Source organism: Mytilus californianus, unplaced genomic scaffold, assembly GCF_021869535.1.
Source record: "Mytilus californianus isolate M0D057914Y unplaced genomic scaffold, xbMytCali1.0.p SCAF_15, whole genome shotgun sequence".
NCBI lineage: Eukaryota > Metazoa > Mollusca > Bivalvia > Mytilida > Mytilidae > Mytilus > Mytilus californianus.
Genome location: NW_026262637.1, coordinates 13,260,021 through 13,279,657, shown reverse-complemented (window position 1 = coordinate 13,279,657; position 19,637 = coordinate 13,260,021). Strand labels below are relative to the sequence as shown.

The window sequence follows — 19,637 nt, the reverse complement described above, 5'->3', positions numbered from 1 at the left end:
TTTACTTTTCACCTTTTATTTAAGTTACAACCAAAATAATTTAACAATTATAAAAACAAAATTAACACATGGTAACATTTTCAGAAGCACTATATATACTCAAATCTGTCATTGTATGTGACATTTTTCAACTGAAGCCTGCTAAATCTTCCATATTAAGATAAACTTCAATTTCATATTAGTCATATGATTCTAACTTCAATGATTCTATAATATATTTTTTAAAAACATCAATAAAACAAACAAGTTAAAGGCTTATCTAAACAGCATCTGCCTACTTCAGTGAAGATTGATTAATTATTTGGTGTTTAATGCCACTTTCAGCACTTCTAACTATTTTGTGGAGGCCAGTTTTTTTTATGGAGGAAGCCAGAGAGCCAGAGAGAACCACTGACCCTACACAGGAAAACCGGTAATCCTATTCAATTAAGATTGAGGTCGAATACACCTGTGACTTGCAGGGTTCAACCTCACTATTCAGTGTTGACAGGCTAGTGACACAGTAGAAACTGTAAACTACTTAGACCACTTAGCTACTGAGGCCCCTCTCATCAGTTAAGAACAACATAACAATCAAAATCCTTTTTAATGAAGTTACAAGTAAATTCTATCACCATTTTAGACAGTTGAGTGTTTTGACAATTTCATCATTTAATTTTTTTGTCTTATTTCTTACTTTGTTAATTAACATATTTTCACTTGTTTAAAGTGCAAAAAGAAATGCTAAAGGTAAAGAAATATTGAGAACCATGAAATCTTGGAAGCAAAACAATCAATTCCTGTACAAAAAATACCAAATAATTTGTTATTTCTGAATTTGAAAGTTGACCAGAATGATAAAGTGGACAACTAAGACCACAGAAGTGCTCGCTCTCTCTGTCGCTAATCTTCTCTGTCAGGCAACACATTAAAGCCACTATCAGTAATATACTGAAATGTAATAAAAAAAAAATTCTTATCTACAAATGCTATTTTTTGTTAATGAAGATGCTTCTGTCCAAGTTTTTTAATATTCCATGGAGGTCGAACAAAATTATTGATATGAAAATTTAACCCTAGAAGTATGTAAATATTAACTGCAAAAGTCCATCTTGCACTAAATTTAAAGATTTTTTTTTATATACTGTAAATTCAGAAATTATTGCGTGCATTTATTATTGCGATTTTGTCATTTTAGACTTAAATGCGATTTTAATTTTTACGATTTCGAGAAAAATCCTGTTTAGTTCATATAAAATATTTCAAAATGCGAGTTTAAATTATTGCGTTTACAACTCTGTCGCATTTGTCGCAATAATAAAAACCTCGCAATAATTTCTGAATTTACAGTATATTATTAAAATTTTGCTTTCGATGATATCACTCAATCATAGAAAGGCTTCTGTAAAATTTTCATACATTACACAAAGGTTTGACCATTGTAATGTTGACTACAAAAAATAGTTTGTTTGTCAGTAAAATATTGAAAAATGAAACATAAAATATTCATAATTTTGCTCTGGATACTGTCTTTAGAACATTATTAGTTGTAAGATTTACAGAACTCTTGTTTTGCTTTATTCTTAATCCTTGGTCAATTTGTAGTAAATAAAATCATACCTTGTCATATTGCAACTTACATTTGCTTGAATAGAAAAGAGGTGTCCACATGGTCAAAGAGAGAGGATAAAAGATAAACAAGCACATTAACATAATTTCTCTGAAAATAAAATTGGAAAGGTATCATCAGCAAAAATTAGAAAGGTACAATAAAAAGTAGCTGAAAACAATAAACAATTTCGACACATGTAATTTTGAAAAAAAGAAAGATGACAAGAAACTATCATAACATATTTTTATGATTTCATTGTTTGATTGTGGCATTTAGCATGTTAAGATGATTTCCCTCAACAGAAGATTAAAAATACAATGTAAGTAAATGAACAAAAAAGGGTTTGTTCAACCGTATTCTTTTTGTCTTTGCAATCAATAAAATGGTTTAAATACAAGATGGAGCTTTTTTCTTTCTATTGCTGATAACATATTACACAGTGATTGAAAACAAACATAATGATGATGATGATTACTCATAATCCACCCAAATGACCAATCTTAAATGTATCCAAAAGATAATATTATTACAAACAAGCTTAACATAAAAGCTTAACATGTATAATCTTTACAATAGGATTTCATGTTTTATTATACTAGTATTCTCAATTATATTTGATTTCTATTAACACTCAAAATGGCATTCTCCACATCCTTTGGAGGTAAAGCCTCCTCAGTAATAATAGAACTATACCTATCAATAATATAACGATAAGTATAGTAGATAGTACTGATACAGAATGTTCTGGTTCAGGTTCAAGTTCTGCATACTGCACATGACTAGGACCTTGCTGAGGACGTACAGGGTGAGAATCAATGTTTCTTTGTCTTAATCCAGCTGTACTTGTGTTTGATTCAGTCGCAGGAGGAGCAACAGCCTGTTCACCTCTATCTATTTCTAAAGATGAGGCTGTAGAACTTTCAATTTGATCATTCTCCAAACCAGAGGCAGGATTTGAACTGGTTATATTTGCTCCTGCATTCGAGCTTGGCACTGATTGTGTATTGGGTGTATTGTCTGAATTATTTGTTGTCTGAGAACTTGATAATGAATTAGGAGCAGCACTGTTATTCAGAAAAGGACTTCGGAATCCAGAAGTTTGATTTGCAGCAATAAAAGGATTTCCTGCAGACATTCTCATTTGGGCAAACATTGATGGTAGAAATGTTGGAGGAAAAGGAAACCTGGGTACAAAATTTGATCCTTGCTGCTGTTGCTGTTGTTGTGGAGAGTTTGCCATGTTAGGAAATTGTTGAGGAAACGGAAATGCTGGGAAAGGAAACTGTGCAGGCATGTTTGGAAAAGCTGGATAAACAGGTGTATTTGGAGGAGTAGTTATAGGTGTGGAGGCTGTAGAACTTGTAGCTGTGGTAACTGGTGCTGAGGCTGTAGAACTTGAAGCTGTTTCCTCTGCAGGCTTGTTGTCTGAGGCTGATTTTTCACCCTGTAAATATAAACAGTCTTGTCAATATACATTAATATCAAAGATGGTAAATCAATTTGATACAAACTTTTTTCAGTAAAGAGCTGATTTTCTTATCTTACCAATCCTTACCTACAGTATCCAGACCAAAAACAAAATGGCAGTAAAATTTTATTCTTTTAGAAGAAAATAATCCAAACCATGAGTTTTGAACTTTTTATAAACAAATATAATATTCCCTAATAGTTAAAGCTGAAAAAACTAAATAAAATCTTCTAATGCAATCAACTTCAGATGGCAGAAGGGACATCTGGTGTGGCTGTCAAAAATGTAATTGTAAAGCATGCGAATTCAAACCAGTGCTGCCTCACAGCTGATCTGTTTCTAGCTTCTCCCAACATAAAAAAATTTTGGTTTGAATCTTGATTTTGCCTTCTTCCTGATTGATTTTGTTTTGCTTGTAATTACTGATATTTTGCAAAGATATAAGCTATTAATTTCATAGATTTTTTTGGCTACTTACAGTGCTGATTCAGGTACTTAATTCATTTGCTATGCTATTTATTTTGTTTTTGTTAACTTTATAACTAAATCATTGCTTTTTATTATGCTGCATGCTTTAAGTTTTTGCTTATTCAGTGCTTGTGTACATGTATATGTATAGTTCTTTTATAGAGCCACTTAGGGCTTATATCACTTTTTGTTTAGTATATTGGAGCCATTAACTTACTTACTTGCTATATTTATACTGTACATAAGTAAGTATCAGTATATCATGCATTTGTAAATCTCATTATGAGAAATGAAACTTGGTTAAAATAGATTATCTCCCTTTTACCAGAAAAATCTCAACTAATACTGACTGAAATGTAAATATGTTCTATTGCAATGGTGACGAATATCAGAATACTAGTAACAATTATACTATATACATCTTAACCTTATCATAAAGTCTAAGCTTTTTAGTTCATCAACAAAGACCTTGTAGTGACTGGTAAGACCAAAGTCATAATAAGTTCAAGATATATTGCTAACTTTTTTATTATTTGATAAGACTTATTTCTCTCTATTTAAATAACCTCAGGTCTTATATTTTAGTATCTTAAAGTTTTAAAGCTGCTTATCTGTAGTTGGGATGGAATAATAGTTTTGTAATATGTACCCTAAAGTTTATCTGTGATGCTAATTCTTTAGCCTCTTCATTAGCCGCTTTAGAAGCCTCCGTCACTGGTTTCAGGATGGCGGCTATATTGCCACAGTTCTCACACTTCCAGTCTAATGTTCTGAAAAATAAATTCACTGAATAGTTTAAAATACAATAAAAGCAGTAATCAATAAAACAGTATCTGTGTCTTTTACTTTAATAGCCATATCAATGTGTTCTGCTATGATCAAAAGCAATCGTCATCTTGCTGTAGGAAATGTTCAGCTATGATTAAAGGCAATCTTTATCTTGCTGTAGGTTGTGGATTTTTCATTTCATCACCCTATGTTTATGATGGAAACAATCATAATTGTCAGTCAAGAACTTATCTGAAATACCAATGACTGACATGGCAACATGGATTTAGTCTAGATTATCAAATAAAAATTGTACAGAAATAATTTCAGTCATTTCATTGAGATCAGGTTTTTTAATTTCGATTAAGCACTAATTACTGTTTGCAATTAATGCTTTTCCTGAAAACTATGACTCCTGTAATGTATGATAATCTGAATCCTATTTAAATGACAGACATCGTGTGATAAAATTCCTGATCCTTGCTTAAGACAGTGCAGTTTCATTCCTATGACACTTAAGGTTTTTTTAAAGCAATGTCTGATATATACATATATTTAGATATAAGAAGATGTGGTATGAGTGCCAATGAGATAACTCTCCATCCAAGTCACAATTTGATAAAGTAAACCATTATAGGTCAAAGTCAACCTTCAACACGGAGCCTTGGTTCACACCGAACAGCAAGCTATAAAGGGCCCCAAAAATGACTAGTGTAAAACTATTCAAACAGTCTTATTTTCAAAAGAAGATTTAGATGTACATTGAACTTCAATAGCCATTCAAACAGGAAAACCAATGATTTAAAAAAGATAGAGCTATAATAGGGATAAATAACATATTTGAATATCTCAAGTGCTATCTAACCTTGTTGCATTTAAAAAAATGCTGTGAGCTTAACTGATGGAAAGCTTTTTTTAAACAGAAATATGTGTCATACACTAAGCTTTTATATTCTGACTTTCCTCAGGACAGAATGTTTGAATGAGTTATCTCCCATTCTGCTAAGTAATCTTGTATTGTTTGCACAATAGATTTTCACATCACAATTTTTTTTCATTCTCAGAATCTTACTGAAATGTATTAATACCTATTGAACATATGTTTTCCATGTAATGTATAAATCAGGCAAATTATATATACCTTTTTGCTAATTTCTTTCTTTCCTCTGGTGGGTAATCCAATGATCCTATAGCACCACTTCCATGTGTAGGCATAAAACCTATGATGGCTAATAAGGCAGTCCTTACTGTTAAAAAAATAAAGCAATGTGTAAATTACAGTGAAATCTTATTATTAGAATTAGACATGTTATCTAAACCTAGACATGATAGATTTATTGTTCCCTTTTGGTTTGATGGACAGTGAAAACCAGATCATATCTTACTTATCATAAGGATGGTTGATGATTGTGTTCTTATCTTATGAAAATGTTCTTGCAGGTAGAAAGTGTCAAATTGAATATGAATATAAAAAATATATAACTATTTTGCATAAGAGGTTTTTCAGCATCAGCAGTAAAAGTTCTAAGACAAACGTTCAACTTTATAACACTTCTATATAATTTAAAACTTATTACTTACTAGACCAAGATGGTTGCCATGACTCTGGATGATGTCCAGATATACTCAGACATATCTTCTTATTAGTTTCAAATCGCCCATTTGGCTGAAATATTCAATCAAATAAAATAAGCTGCTTTTCTTGATCGTGTTAAATAAAAATTACTTAAACATTGTTAAATGTTGAATTTATATATATATGAAAAAAAATATAGAGGGTTATAAAGAACCCTGAGTCAGACCTCAATTACTATTGTCGGTGTAAAAGTGCAATATTGACTGTACAACGTGTATACATCTATCAGTAAAATGCAGAATGTTTTACAAATCTAATTGTGTCATTCAGATTACAACTTCATTAAAACATTTTACATTTTTCCAAATATAGTAAAGATGAATATAAAGGACAGACAATTAAACAGTCTATTAGAGCAATGTATAACAATAAGAAAACAAATGTGACTATTACATTTAAGTTTTAAAAAATCTGAAAAAAATATGGGAGATAACTCACCTTCAAAATAAGTTACCTATTCAACAAAATTAAACTTGCTAGAACAAGTACTACCCCTGTCTGACTTGCTGTTTAATTTAGTCAATATATGTATTTTTTTTGAAAATTAACAAGCAGCTGCTAGTAGTTCTTTTAAGGGAATACGATACAGTAGCAGGGGCAGATAATAATGTTTTCAAAACTGTTCGTGTTGTTTTCGCGACGTTGTTAATCAGAACGTTGTAATTTCGCGAAGTTTCTAATAAGAACGATTACATTTCGCGACGTCGTTTTAAATGAAGTCACATTTGCGGAAAATCCAGTGACGTCACAAATCCGGTTGCGCGAATTTGAAAAAAAAGTACCTGACAAGAAAATCGGCCATATCACGAAAATTGTTATATTCATTCATTAATATTGAGGTCAACAGTATTAACTTGAAATGTGAAAAAAAAAAATTAAATCCACATTCATACTCTTGGATATGTTTTATTTCATATAGGAAATTAATAACAGATATGCAAATAATGATACGTCGAACGTCGATGAGACAGAAACCCAACTAAACAAAAAGACCAATAAGTAATTAAATGTAATTTAGATATTAACGTACTGTCTTGATCTATATATAATATCTACACCATTTGGAAAACTGTATGGAGAATTGTGCAAATAAATTTAACAGAGACTATCAACAAAATGACAAAATAACATGATTAATAAAGACAACGCCTCATACTGCACCTGACTTTGAATAAGTACCTTAAAAAGTTTAACGGCATTTTTAGAATTTAACCCAGTGGAATACATATGTGTATGAAAAAGAACTGTCAGTTTAAAAAAGACACAGTTATAAGCCCCGTATTATAGACGGAATGACGGACGGACAGACGGACAGGTGTAAACCAATAAGCCACCCAACTTTCAGTTGCGGGGGTAAAAAAATACCCTGAAGACAAATAAACTTAGGCAACTTATCTATTGATACAAAATCATGCAATTTCATGATCTAATACCGACTGCTGTACTTCCTATGAAATGTTAAACTACACCGTAATGGACTTTATTGAGACAATTACGACATGAATTTGCTCGAAACAGCTCTAAATATACACCTTTTTGAACATGTTCAGAGTAGTTCTAAGCTGACCCGAGTTAATGTGGGTATGGTTTTGTGTTCATATAATGCCTATATAGTAGGCCGATAGTTTTCTTGATTGAATTGTTCACATTTTCATGTCGGGGCTTTTTAAAGCTGACTAAACAGTGAGGCTTTTTTTTTTGGTGAAGGCCGTGCGGTGACCCATAATTGCGTTTATCTTCGTAATTTGAAATATGGTTGATAGTTGTCTCATTGACAATCATACCAACTGTCCTTACTTTTATATTATCCCACTTACTTGATAATTGTTTCATATTTTGTCATGTTGGGACCTTTTGAATAATTAAAAATATGCCCAAGCTGTGTTGTCTGCATGAGTTGAAGGACTAATGTCGGACTGAGATGCAAATTATTTTTTATGCCAACGCCGTAGCGGAGGGGGAATTAAGTTTTACCCTTGTCTGTCTGTACGTACGTACTTCCCAAAATTGGTTCCCGTTCTCTAACTTTAGTTTGCTTCAACCAAATGTTATGAAACTTATACACAACGCTTATTACCACAAAACACAGATCAAGTTTGAATTTTGGTGGCGTCACTTTTACCATTCTAGAGTTATGCCCCTTTACAAATGAAAAAATTGCTGAATTTTTCGTTTCCGTTCTCTAACTTTAGTTTGCCTCAACCAAATGTTATGAAACTTATACACAATGCTTATTACCACAAAACACAGATCAATAGATATAAGAAGATGTGGTATGAGTGCCAATGAGACAACTCTCCATCCAAGTCAAAATTTATAAAAGTAAACCATTATAGGTCACAGTACGGTCTTCAACACGTAGCCTTGGCTCACACCGAACAGTAAGCTATAAAGGGCCCCAAAAATTACTAGTGTAAAACCATTCAAACGGGAAAACCAACGGTCTAATCTATATAAAAAACGAGAAACGAGAAAAACTTATGAACCACATCAACAAACGACAACTACTGAACATCAGATTCCTGACTTAGGACAGGTGCAAACAAATGCAGCGGGTTTAAACGTTTTAATGGTACCAAACCTTCACCCTTTTTCCGAAACAATAGTGTAACATCACAACATAGAAAGACACTATAAAATATCAACTGAAATAGCTTAACTCAATCAAAGGACATATTAACACCATTGAACATACACTGAACAAATAAATTTGACCTATGACACAATGTAAATACAAAATAAATAAACTAAGGGAAGAATAATAAAAGTAACATGTTATATCGGTAAGAAATGTTAAACAATTAAAGAAAAACAATATGCTCGAACAAAAATATCAGCCATTTGCACTAACTTTAAACACAGGTAAATGAAAATAATTTTGTTGTTAGGTATACGTGTATAGTACCAATGGAGAAAGGAAATATTTTTACAAAGTAAATATTTTTGATGTTCATAGTACGAAGTGAAAATTTATAGTTATGCCAAACACTTATCAAAGCTGGTATATAGACCAGATATAACCCTGAATAACATTAAATAACAAAAAAGCAATACAATTAGTATCAACAGGTCAAATAAACAAGAAAGTACGATTTGAGAGTACTCGCAGTTACTGACAGCTAGTTTAAAGCCAAAACAATTAATAATAAAAAATCATGCATCAGAGACTAAAATCAACTAAAACACATCCCAGGGATTTAGTATTTTAACGTCATGGACAGTCAAAGAAGACATGACAAGTTTGAATTTTGATGGGGTCACTTTTACCGTTCAAGAGTTATGCCCCTTAACAAATGGAAAAATTTCTGAAATATTTGTTTCTGTTCTCTAATTTTAGTTTGCCTCAACCAAATGTTATGAATCTTATGCACAATGCTTATTACCGCAAAACTCAGATCAAGTACAAATTTGGGTAGCGTCACTTTTACAGTTCTTGAGTTATATCCCTTTATAACGTTTTATGCAAGCGGGGGCATCATCTGTGTCCCATGGACACATTCCCCATTTATTTTTATTGTTATTATTATATTTTGATTATGAAATATTTATTTTTATCAAATTTATCTTTTTATGTTTCCGAACATTTCTTTTCTAAAAGTAATTTACTAGAATACTTTTTGTATCCAACATGTCCAAGATTCGTAACAATTCATAAAGGTTTGGCAAATATTTTATGCTATTTTACGAGTAACCAGCTTTAAAAATTTTGATGAATAATATCATTGCTTTCGAAAAAAAAAAACTTGGCTATACCACTGAACTTTACAGCGTAATCATGAACGGCGGGAATGATTTTACGACGTTATTGCGATTAAAACTTATTTCAACGTAGTTTAGCGCCCTAAAGGGCAAACGTCCCGTTTGCAATTAAAATCAAGGTTTATTGCTTTTATTGAAAAAACAAGCACATGGACCCCCAGTTTTTTCTTTTGCAATCAATCAAGTAATATTTAAAGAACACTCCGCCAAAATTTTAAGAAAAAATCAACGATCGATTTTTTTCTGCACTTCTGAATAGACGCAAAAATATTGTCAATTTCTTTATTTCACTAATAGTAAAGTAAATTCAGAAAACAACAATTTTATTAACCTTAAACTTGTTACAGCATGGTCATGCCATGGATCAAGGGAACATTTTACAAAAAAACCGGTTAAGTTATGACTGTTCGTTCAAAAGTATTGTAACTTTCTTTAAAAGTCCTTTTTTATGAAATTTCAGGGTTTTCCCTTCAAATATGCAAATTTCAAACCAAATTATCTCAAAAAGTAAGTCATGAAGGTATATTTTTCTTTGCATATTTCAAAAGTACACATCGAAATTGACCTTCTACCAAAATTTCAAGAAAAAATCAACGAGGGATCTCTTCTGTATCGTATGCCCTTAAAAGAACTACATATCGTTATGTATTCAGTTCTATGTATTTCACATAACATTATCATTTTAACATGTTTAAACAGAACACACCCCACGCTCAAATATTGGAACTCCTTTAAAAGCATTTTTACATTTTATGCTTAGCATTAAAAGTGCATAGTAAATATTCAAAATGTAAGATCTAAGCAGAAGAAATTTGCCAATCAGCCCAATGTTATTGGAATGATCTGCAGTTAAATGTATATATTCTGTTATGCAATGAAAATTGTGGCCTATCTTGAGAAGGATCTTATAAGGCAGGGACACATGTTATACATATCGGTATACTCATTGCTAAACATGCTAAATACCCTTGTACTTACAGTCAATAATATAACATTTGGAGGTTTCATTGGATAATCAGGAGGCAGTATTATTCTACCATGATACAATCCTCCATCAAAATCAGAGTTTTCTGGTCCTCTAATAGTAAAATGCCATTCAAATAAATTATCCTGTAAACAAGTAAAACAGATTTTCATCATCATTATTTTGTGTTATTATTCTAGGTTATTCTATCTTAAGTATGTTCTCTTGTTTTTTTTTGTTTTTTTATTCTTCCATGATTTAATCCTCCATCAAAATCAGAGTTTTCTGGTCCTCTGATTGTCCTGTAAACAATTGTCATCATCATTGTTTGTGTTAATCAACTACTGTGGATTCATTTATTTTCGTGGGTACTAATTTTCGTGGAATAAGAAAAACTTACATGTTTGTGGATGTTTAGTTTCGTAGTTTCGCTGAAGTCTGCATGCAAGCCTATAGAAAATTTGTCATTCGTTCAATATTTAATTTTGTGGTCCATCTGTGCCCATGAAATCCAACAAAAAATAATGAATCCACAGTAATTACTCTTGATTACTCTGTCTTAAGGATGTTTGCTAATATTGTCTGAAGTTTTGTCAGATATATTAATGAATTTAATGCATGTACACATTTTGCCCACTATAATCCCTACCTTTCTTTTCATAATTTTAATTCTTTTAGTTTAAAAATCCATTTTTAAAAATCATATAAAATCTCTGTTGTTGTTTTTTCAAAGAAAAAAGGTGCCAATGTTAAATGCATGAAAAATATACAGAGAATCATTTCCCACCCAATTTTTAATTGTTAATATCTCAAAAACAAGAACATGGACCTTTAATTTTGTTCTGCTTTTAAAGTTCTGTTATTTGTATACTTTTAATTTAAAACAGTCTTTAAAAAGGTTGTTATTTTGAAACAGAGGAGTAAACATCCTTAATCCATGTTGAGATTGTTTTTAATCCACCATTTTCTACGTATACGTAAGCAAATGCCTGTACCAAGACAGTTGTTGTCCAATAATTTGAATGTGTTTTTACGTTTTATTACATTTTAGTACTGAAGTCAGAATAGCTAAAATCTTGACTGAAATTATGTTAAAGTGTACATTTTTCATTTTAGTGTGGAATTTTCAATTCAACCTCATTCCTTTATTGAGTAATGAATTTGAAAGGGGCAAGAGAGCAGACTTTTGATTAAATGCTAAAACTTTCAGTCAATGTTGTATACACATGTATATTACATAGACCCTGTTTACACTTGTAAAAAAATCGTTCTTTTGTCTAATGTAAACGGGAAAGATTGATCTTCAATCGGTCTTTAAAAGTCCACCACCAGAGGTGGTTTTAAAAAGATCGATCTTATTTGAATCAATCTTTCTTCAAGTATAAACGCCTAGATCGATTGCGGCAAAAACACACGTGTTTGAAATTATGGATGGAATAACAATGAATAAGAAAAGTAAACAAATGATAGATTCCGCTGTTTTAGAGTTATCTTCTAAATCGATAAGTTCTATTTCTTTGCTGCAAATCCTCATCTTCAAGCGCATTGACCGTTCGTTTTTTAGCTATATTTACTGTCTACACACATGTCTTTGTTTAATGACCTGTGATGTATAAACCAAAAAAATAATTAATAAATTCATAAGAAATTGCAATGTGCAAAATATTTTCTCCATGATTTTGCAGTGTGTGATAATCCGAGCGTGATGCAGAATTTCCTTTTAATACTATTCTATTTTTAGGATTATTTGTTTACGAAATATAAGGTAATAATTAACCCTTTCCCTTTCAGGCATTTTAGACCTTTACTTATCTAAAAGACACTATCAAAGTTCAATTGAATACTGCATTCGCACCAATGGTCATGCACATGCCATGTTGGGCTCATATGAATGATAATTGATCAAATATTTCAGAAAATTACGTTTAAAGATAATTCGTCCTTTTTTGGTCACGTGGGATGTTTCGAAATGTCACGTGACTTTTGGAGAAAATGTGAAAAAATACGAAATCCTTGGGACAAAAGTCGTGTAGAGACATATTGTTGCGCTAATAGGGTAAGGTTTTGGTGGAAACACAATGCCCCAAGTCTGTTAAAGACATACAAGTTATCATATTGGTATTAAAAGAGGAAATGCGTGCTATATGCCTTGAAATCTCGATGTCCGTAACATTCAAAGTAACTGATTTCAGACGCTCTTTTCGTCCAATTTCAAACTCGGACACTAGTTTTTTGTCTAAATCGATTTCAGTCAAGCAGTAACCTAAATTTTGTTTTTCTAAGGGAAAATTCATTGAATTACTAATGATAACTTGATGTGGCGTACCCTGGACCGAACCCGAGGAAGTAAATGGGGGCAAAAAAAAGGGGGGGGGCAATTTGGCACACACATTCTTTTAAAAACAAACATAAGTATTTCGTTGGTTTTTCTTTTTGAAATTGAAAGTAAAGTTAAGTTAAGTTACATTTAATATAGGAAATAATTTTTCAACCTCCGGCAGTGAGAATCGAACACGCGATCTTTCCGCCTTGGGTTTGTTCAGCATACCCCTGCACCACTGGCATCGTTAGGAATATATTGAAATTTAAGTACTTAAGTCTACTACTCAAGACGTGAAAAAAAAAACATATGAAGATCCTCACCCAGCTTGTTTTCTATTAGAAATTATGTGTTCAGATAATATATTTTTGATGCCAAATGGCCAAATGCATGGTTTTTGCGCAAATATAGCAGGAATCCAGTTCTTAATCTGTCTTGTTTCCATTGACATATACATTTTCCTTCATTTAAACAAAAGTGTTTTCAACTTTATCATACCCAAACACTTACGAAACCATGTTTTGTTACATCTATTTCAACTTTGCTAAAAAAATTCAGGACATTTTAGTGATTTTTATCTCTTTTACGATAAAATCTTTAAGAAATGACTACGGATTTTTAGCGCATTTCAAGTTTGTGTTTGCGCTGGTACACTAAAAATTACATTTTTAACTAGTGTACAAGTTAGAACTATTATTTTAATACCATTCTTCAAAAACTCACTGCACAGTTATTGAAAAAAGTCATAATTCCCCCAAAAAGGATAGTTTTCTATGCACTTCTTTTTGAAAATATTCTTTAAAATTCGAAGAAAAAAAAAGGTTTTTACAGAATAAATACATGTCAGTAAGAGGCGAATTGACTTTGAACTGATAATGATAGAAGTTTGATGCACATTCAATCATATTGCTGGTATCCTGAGGATTGATTTGAGCCCTTAACCATATCTGTACGTCAGCAAATGACGATGGAACAAGACTAAATGCCCAAAAAATATCTTAAAATTTGCTTCACCGGTAAGCTGTACCGGTGTGAAAGGGAAAGGGTTAAATATGATTGATCTCGATCGATCTTGCTTGTACAAAGGTAAACGCCAACTGGTCTTTTAAAGATCGATTCAAGTTTGTACAAGTGTAAACAGGGTCTTATAGAGTCCTTGTATTATTATGATTCTGATACCTCTAAAGGTTGTGTGAAATACAGTTCTGTTGGCTCACGTAGCTCCTGTGCTTCTTTCATCAGTCTCTTCACAGCTGGAAATATAAAGTGAATACATGTAAATTGTATTTCAAAAACACAAAAGTGTTAATCAAAATACATTTATGCACTTTGGAGTCCACCTTAATTCAGCATATTCAGGTAACCAGAAAAACAAATTGAAATTGAAAGTACATGTATTCACATAATTACAATAATCGTGATAATGGTAATAAAAAATGAAAACCGAAGTTTCATTTTTAAAAAATATTACAAATGAATATAAAATGTGTAGAGCCCTGTCATCCTCATAGATGCAGATGATGTTATCATAGGGTGTGAATCATGGTTAGCAAATGAGCACCGAACTGCAGAAATCTTTCCAAATGGGTACAACAAAAATGTTTTTCGCAAGGACAGAAACAAAAATGGGGGAGGCGTATTCATTGCAGTCCATGATAAATTCACTACTTCCGCAATTGACAACAGTGAAAATGATTGTGAACTACAATCATGATAATGGGCAGAAATACAAACAAAAAACCAAATCCGTCATAATTGGTTCCTACTACCGTCCACCAAATGCAAGCATAGACGCACTGCATAACGTCAAAACATCAGTACTAAATGTGAGTGAAAACAGCAAAGATAAACCTATTATACTTGCAGGAGATTTCAACCTTCCTCATATTGACTGGAATAACAACACAGTCAAATCAGGAAAAGCACAAGTAAAACATCACCAACAGTCAGGGGTACTACTTGTACAAGTAATCTTTATTTACCGGTACTTGAAGAAGTAAATAATAATATACTTGTATAAGTAAATTATAATGTTTGAATAATTTCCCCTTAATTTTCTCAAAAATTTACTTGTATAAGTAATTTTTTTTTACAATCCCGAAAAATTCTCAAGTTTTGAGATGTAAAAACATGCCTTTAACAATTTTTCTCAGGTTAGCTCATAATTTTTTATTAGAGTTCAATGTTTCATCTCATTAATTCAACAAAGAAACTAATTGTGCAAAGATCTAAAGTATTTGCGCAAGGCCTTCAAAAATTGCCCCTTGGGGGCTTGTAAATGAGCAGTGTACTTAAGATAACAGACAAATGAGATTTTCATTGTCCATGAAATAACACTTAAATGATTAGTAAAGACATCTGCAATGGACAGACAATTAAAAATTCTATTAGAGCAAAGATTTGTCCTAAGAAATTCAAGAAAAGAAGATAGGATGACTTTTTTACTTGTATAAGTAAAAAAATCTGAATGTCTAAGGGACATAACTAAGCCAAAAAATAATTTACCTATACAAGTAAATAAAATACACTTGTATAAGTATCCTACAAATTTACTTATATAAGTATATTAATATTTACTTCTTCAGGTAAATAAAAATTACTTGTACAAGTAGTACCCCTGACTGACCAAGAACTTCTTGAATTCATTGAAGAATTAAATTGGCATGGAACAACTAGAACTTAAACCAAGCCGAGTAAAAACAACATCCTTGACTTATTTCTTACAAACCAAACAAGTCTTGTAAAGTCATGTAACACACTACCTGGAATATCAGATCACAACATGATTGTTCTTGATACAGATTTAAAACCACAATATAATAAATCAAAACCAAGAGAAATATACGTTTACAAGAAAGCAAAATGGGAGGAGATCAAAGCTGACACTATAAAATTTGGAGCGGACATTATCAATAGTAACACCTCTGTTGAAGATAAGTGGACCAACCTTAAAACGGTATAGAAACAACACTCAATCTTAATGTACCAAGGAAAATAACAAATAAGAGACATAGTCTACCTTGGCTATCAAACAGCGTAAAAAAGAAAATTAGGAAAAAAAACACAAACTGTTTCAGAAAGCTAAACATACAGGAAAGCCCGAAGACTGGGCAAAATTTAAACAACATAAAAGAGCTACACAGAAATCTGTACAACAAGCATGACAAGCTCACTGGCAGTATGTCAACACAATACTAGACGCAGCTTTGGAGGAAAGTAATAGTAAACCTTTTTGGCGATACATAAAGTCTAAACGTACTGACAACATACATGTAGGTGTGGCTGGAATTAAAAAAATGGAATTTTACATCAGGACAGCAAATCTAAGGCAGAATTAATAACGATCAATTTAAGTTGGTCTTCACCAAGGAAAACGCATCAGACCAACTACCACACAGACCCATGAATCAAAATACCCAAGTACAAATGAAGAATGAACAACATTAACATTGAAGTAAATGAAGTACAAGGAGTAGAAAAACTATTGATAAACTTAAACAACAACAAAGCTAGTGGACCAGACGGCATCGCAAACAAAGTATTAAAACTATGCTCAATTGAATTAGCACCAGTAGTGAGTCACATATTCCAGCTTAGTCTAGACTCAGGTACACTTCCATCTGACTGGAGAAACGCTAACATCAGTCCAATATTTAACAAGAGTGCACACGCTGAAATGTCTCGCCTTCTTTACTAATCATTGATATTATGTTGATAGTCCTAAATATAAAGCTTTATTACAACTGTCACATAAACTTAACATTAACCAAGTAAACTAAACATTGACCAATGAACCATGAAAATGAGGTCAAGGTCAGATGAACCATGCTAGGCAGGCATGTACAGCTAACAATTCTTCCATACAACAAATATAGTTGACCTATTGCTTATAGTTTAAGAAAAACAGACGAAAACACAAAAACTTAACACTGAGCAATGAACCTTGAAAATGAGGTCAAGGTCAAATAAAACCTGCGTGACTGACATATAGATCATAAAATATTTCCATACACCAAATATAGTTGAACTATTGCATATAGTATTAGAAAAAAAGACCAAAACTCAAAAACTTAACTTTGACCACTGAACCATGAAAATGAGGTCAAGGTAAGATGACACCTGCCAGCTAGACATGTACACCTTACAATCATTCCATACACCAAATATAGCTGACCTATTGCATGCAGTATTAGAAAGAAAGACCAAAACTCAAAAACTTAACTTTGACCACTGAACCATGAAAATGAGGTCAAGGTCAGATGACACCTGCCAGCTAGACATGTACACCTTACAATCATTCCATACACCAAATATAGTAGACCTATTGCATACAGTATAAGAAAAACAGACCAAAACACAAAAACTTAACTATAACCACTGAACCATGAAAATGAGGTCAAGGTCAGATGACACCTGCCAGTTGGACATGTACACCTTACAGTCCTTCCATACACCGAATATACTAGACCTATTGCTTATAGTATCTGAGATATGGACTTGACCACGAAAACTTAACCTTGTTCACTGATCCATGAAATGAGGTCGAGGTCAAGTGAAAACTGTCTGACGGGCATGAGGACCTTGCAAGGTACGCACATACCAAATATAGTTATCCTATTACTTATAATAAGAGAGAATTTAACATTACAAAAAAACTGAACTTTTTTTTCAAGTAGTCACTGAACCATGAAAATGAGGTCAAGGACATTGGACATGTGACTGACGGAAACTTCGTAACATGAGGCATCCATATACAAAGTATGAAGCATCCAGGTCTTCCATCTTCTAAAATATAAAGCTTTTAAGAAGTTAGCTAACGCCGCCGCCGCCGCCGCCGTAGCCGCCGCCGCCGCCGCCGCCGGATCGCTATCCCTATGTCGAGCTTTCTGCGACAAAAGTCGCAGGCTCGACAAAAAAGGAGATAGACATACAGCGGCAAATTACCGACCTGTATCACTCACCTGTGTTTGCTGTAAACTCCTTGAACACATAGTTTGCAAGCATATCCTGAAACACCTGGAAGCACACAATATACTTACCTCACTTCAACATGGCTTCCGTAGTGGCCATTCCTGCAAAGGTCAACTTCTTATTACTATGCATGACATCATGAAATCTTTTGATGCCAAGAAGCAAATCGATTTAACCATACTGGACTTTAGCATGTTTAGTAAGGCATTCGACACAGTGCCTCATCGAAAACTCTTACACAAATTAAAGAACTATGGAATTGATGGTAATACAAATGCATGGATTAAATCATTCCTAATGCAATGTCACCAGCGAGTTATTGTCGAAGGAGAATTTTCTTCATCTTGTTCTGTCATCTCAGGGGTGCCCCAAGGAACTGTCCTCGGTCCCCTTCTTTTTCTATGTCATATTAATGACTTGCCGCTCTGTGTAAAATCACAAGTACGTCTGTTTGCAGACGACTGCCTCCTGTATAATACCATCAACACACCACAGGACTAACTCCAAATACAGAAAGATCTCGACTAATTAGACAACTGGGCAAAGGACTGGGGTATGAGTTTTAATGCCAGTAAATGATATGTCATGTCAATTCACCATGTTCACCGTAGCAGGTCCCCGCTCATACACAGCTATACACTAAGTAATCACGTCTTAGAGCAAGTCAGTGAAAATCCATACTCAGGTGTAATCATTAGCGATAATTTGAAATGGTCATCTCACGTTAACAAATTCTGCAACAAAGCTAATTCTACACTGGAATTTATCAGAAGGAACCTTAAACACTGCAACAAACATTTTAAGGAAACCGCCTACATCTCTCTTGTTCGTTCTGTCTTGGATTACTCAGGCACTGTATGGGACCCATATCTACAGAAAGACATTCACCGCATAGAGAGCATACAACGAAGAGCAGCTAGGTTCGTTTGTAAAGACTATACTAAGACGTTCTAGTAGTGTCACCTCCATGATGAAGGACCTTGGATGGAAACCTCTTGTGGAAAGAAGACGAGAACAACGTCTGGTACTACTGTACAAAATAGTGAACCACCTGGTAGCCATCCCCACTGAACATGCTGAACATCGCATAGAATTTAATACTAGACCATCCAGAACTTCATGAACTTCAAACGTCAAACAAATAAAGTTTTTATCAGCAAATACTGACATTTATAAACATTCTTTTTTTCCACAAACTAACATTGATTGGAACTTACTACCAAATACTGCCGTGAACTGTAAAACTGTGGAAAGTTTTAAGGCAGTTATATCGCGCGACTAGTTACATCAGTGGCACACACACACTTCCTGGTTAAGTTTTACTCAGTAATATTTGAGTTCATTTCCAGTATTATACAGATACAGATACAGATAGATTGAATTTTTTTATTGGCTGAGACTGCAGAAAAAATAATTTGATAAAAGGCTGATGCAAAATTAAGGGTGTGTCTTTCACTCCTACAATATTTCAATGTTTTTACCTGGACTTCGCATACTGTACATAGCTTTCATGGTTGTTGAAAGGATTTTGCAATGAATTAACGTTTCAATGCAAGAAAAGAGGATGAATTTGTTAAGACAGACGTGGCAAAATATCTGACAAGATGAAACATAAACAAAGTGAACAAATGGATTTGTTATCTAAATTTTGATTGAGTGATGACTTTTTCATTGACGAATGAGATGAAAGGT

The 19,637-nt window shown here is 32.9% G+C and overlaps 1 protein-coding gene across 1 annotated transcript; it reads right to left on the bottom strand.

Moving 5' to 3' along the window:
• On the bottom strand, positions 1-19,576 carry LOC127725447 (ubiquitin-conjugating enzyme E2 J1-like). Its single transcript, XM_052232411.1, has 7 exons — positions 19,427-19,576; positions 14,154-14,227; positions 10,669-10,800; positions 5,877-5,961; positions 5,437-5,542; positions 4,177-4,297; positions 1-3,035 (listed from the first exon to the last, which is right to left on the bottom strand). Exons 1-7 carry the CDS (start codon positions 19,455-19,457, stop codon positions 2,223-2,225), a joined length of 1,362 nt encoding a protein of 453 aa, XP_052088371.1. The 5' UTR covers positions 19,458-19,576; the 3' UTR covers positions 1-2,222.
• Positions 19,577-19,637: the final 61 nt, after the last annotated feature.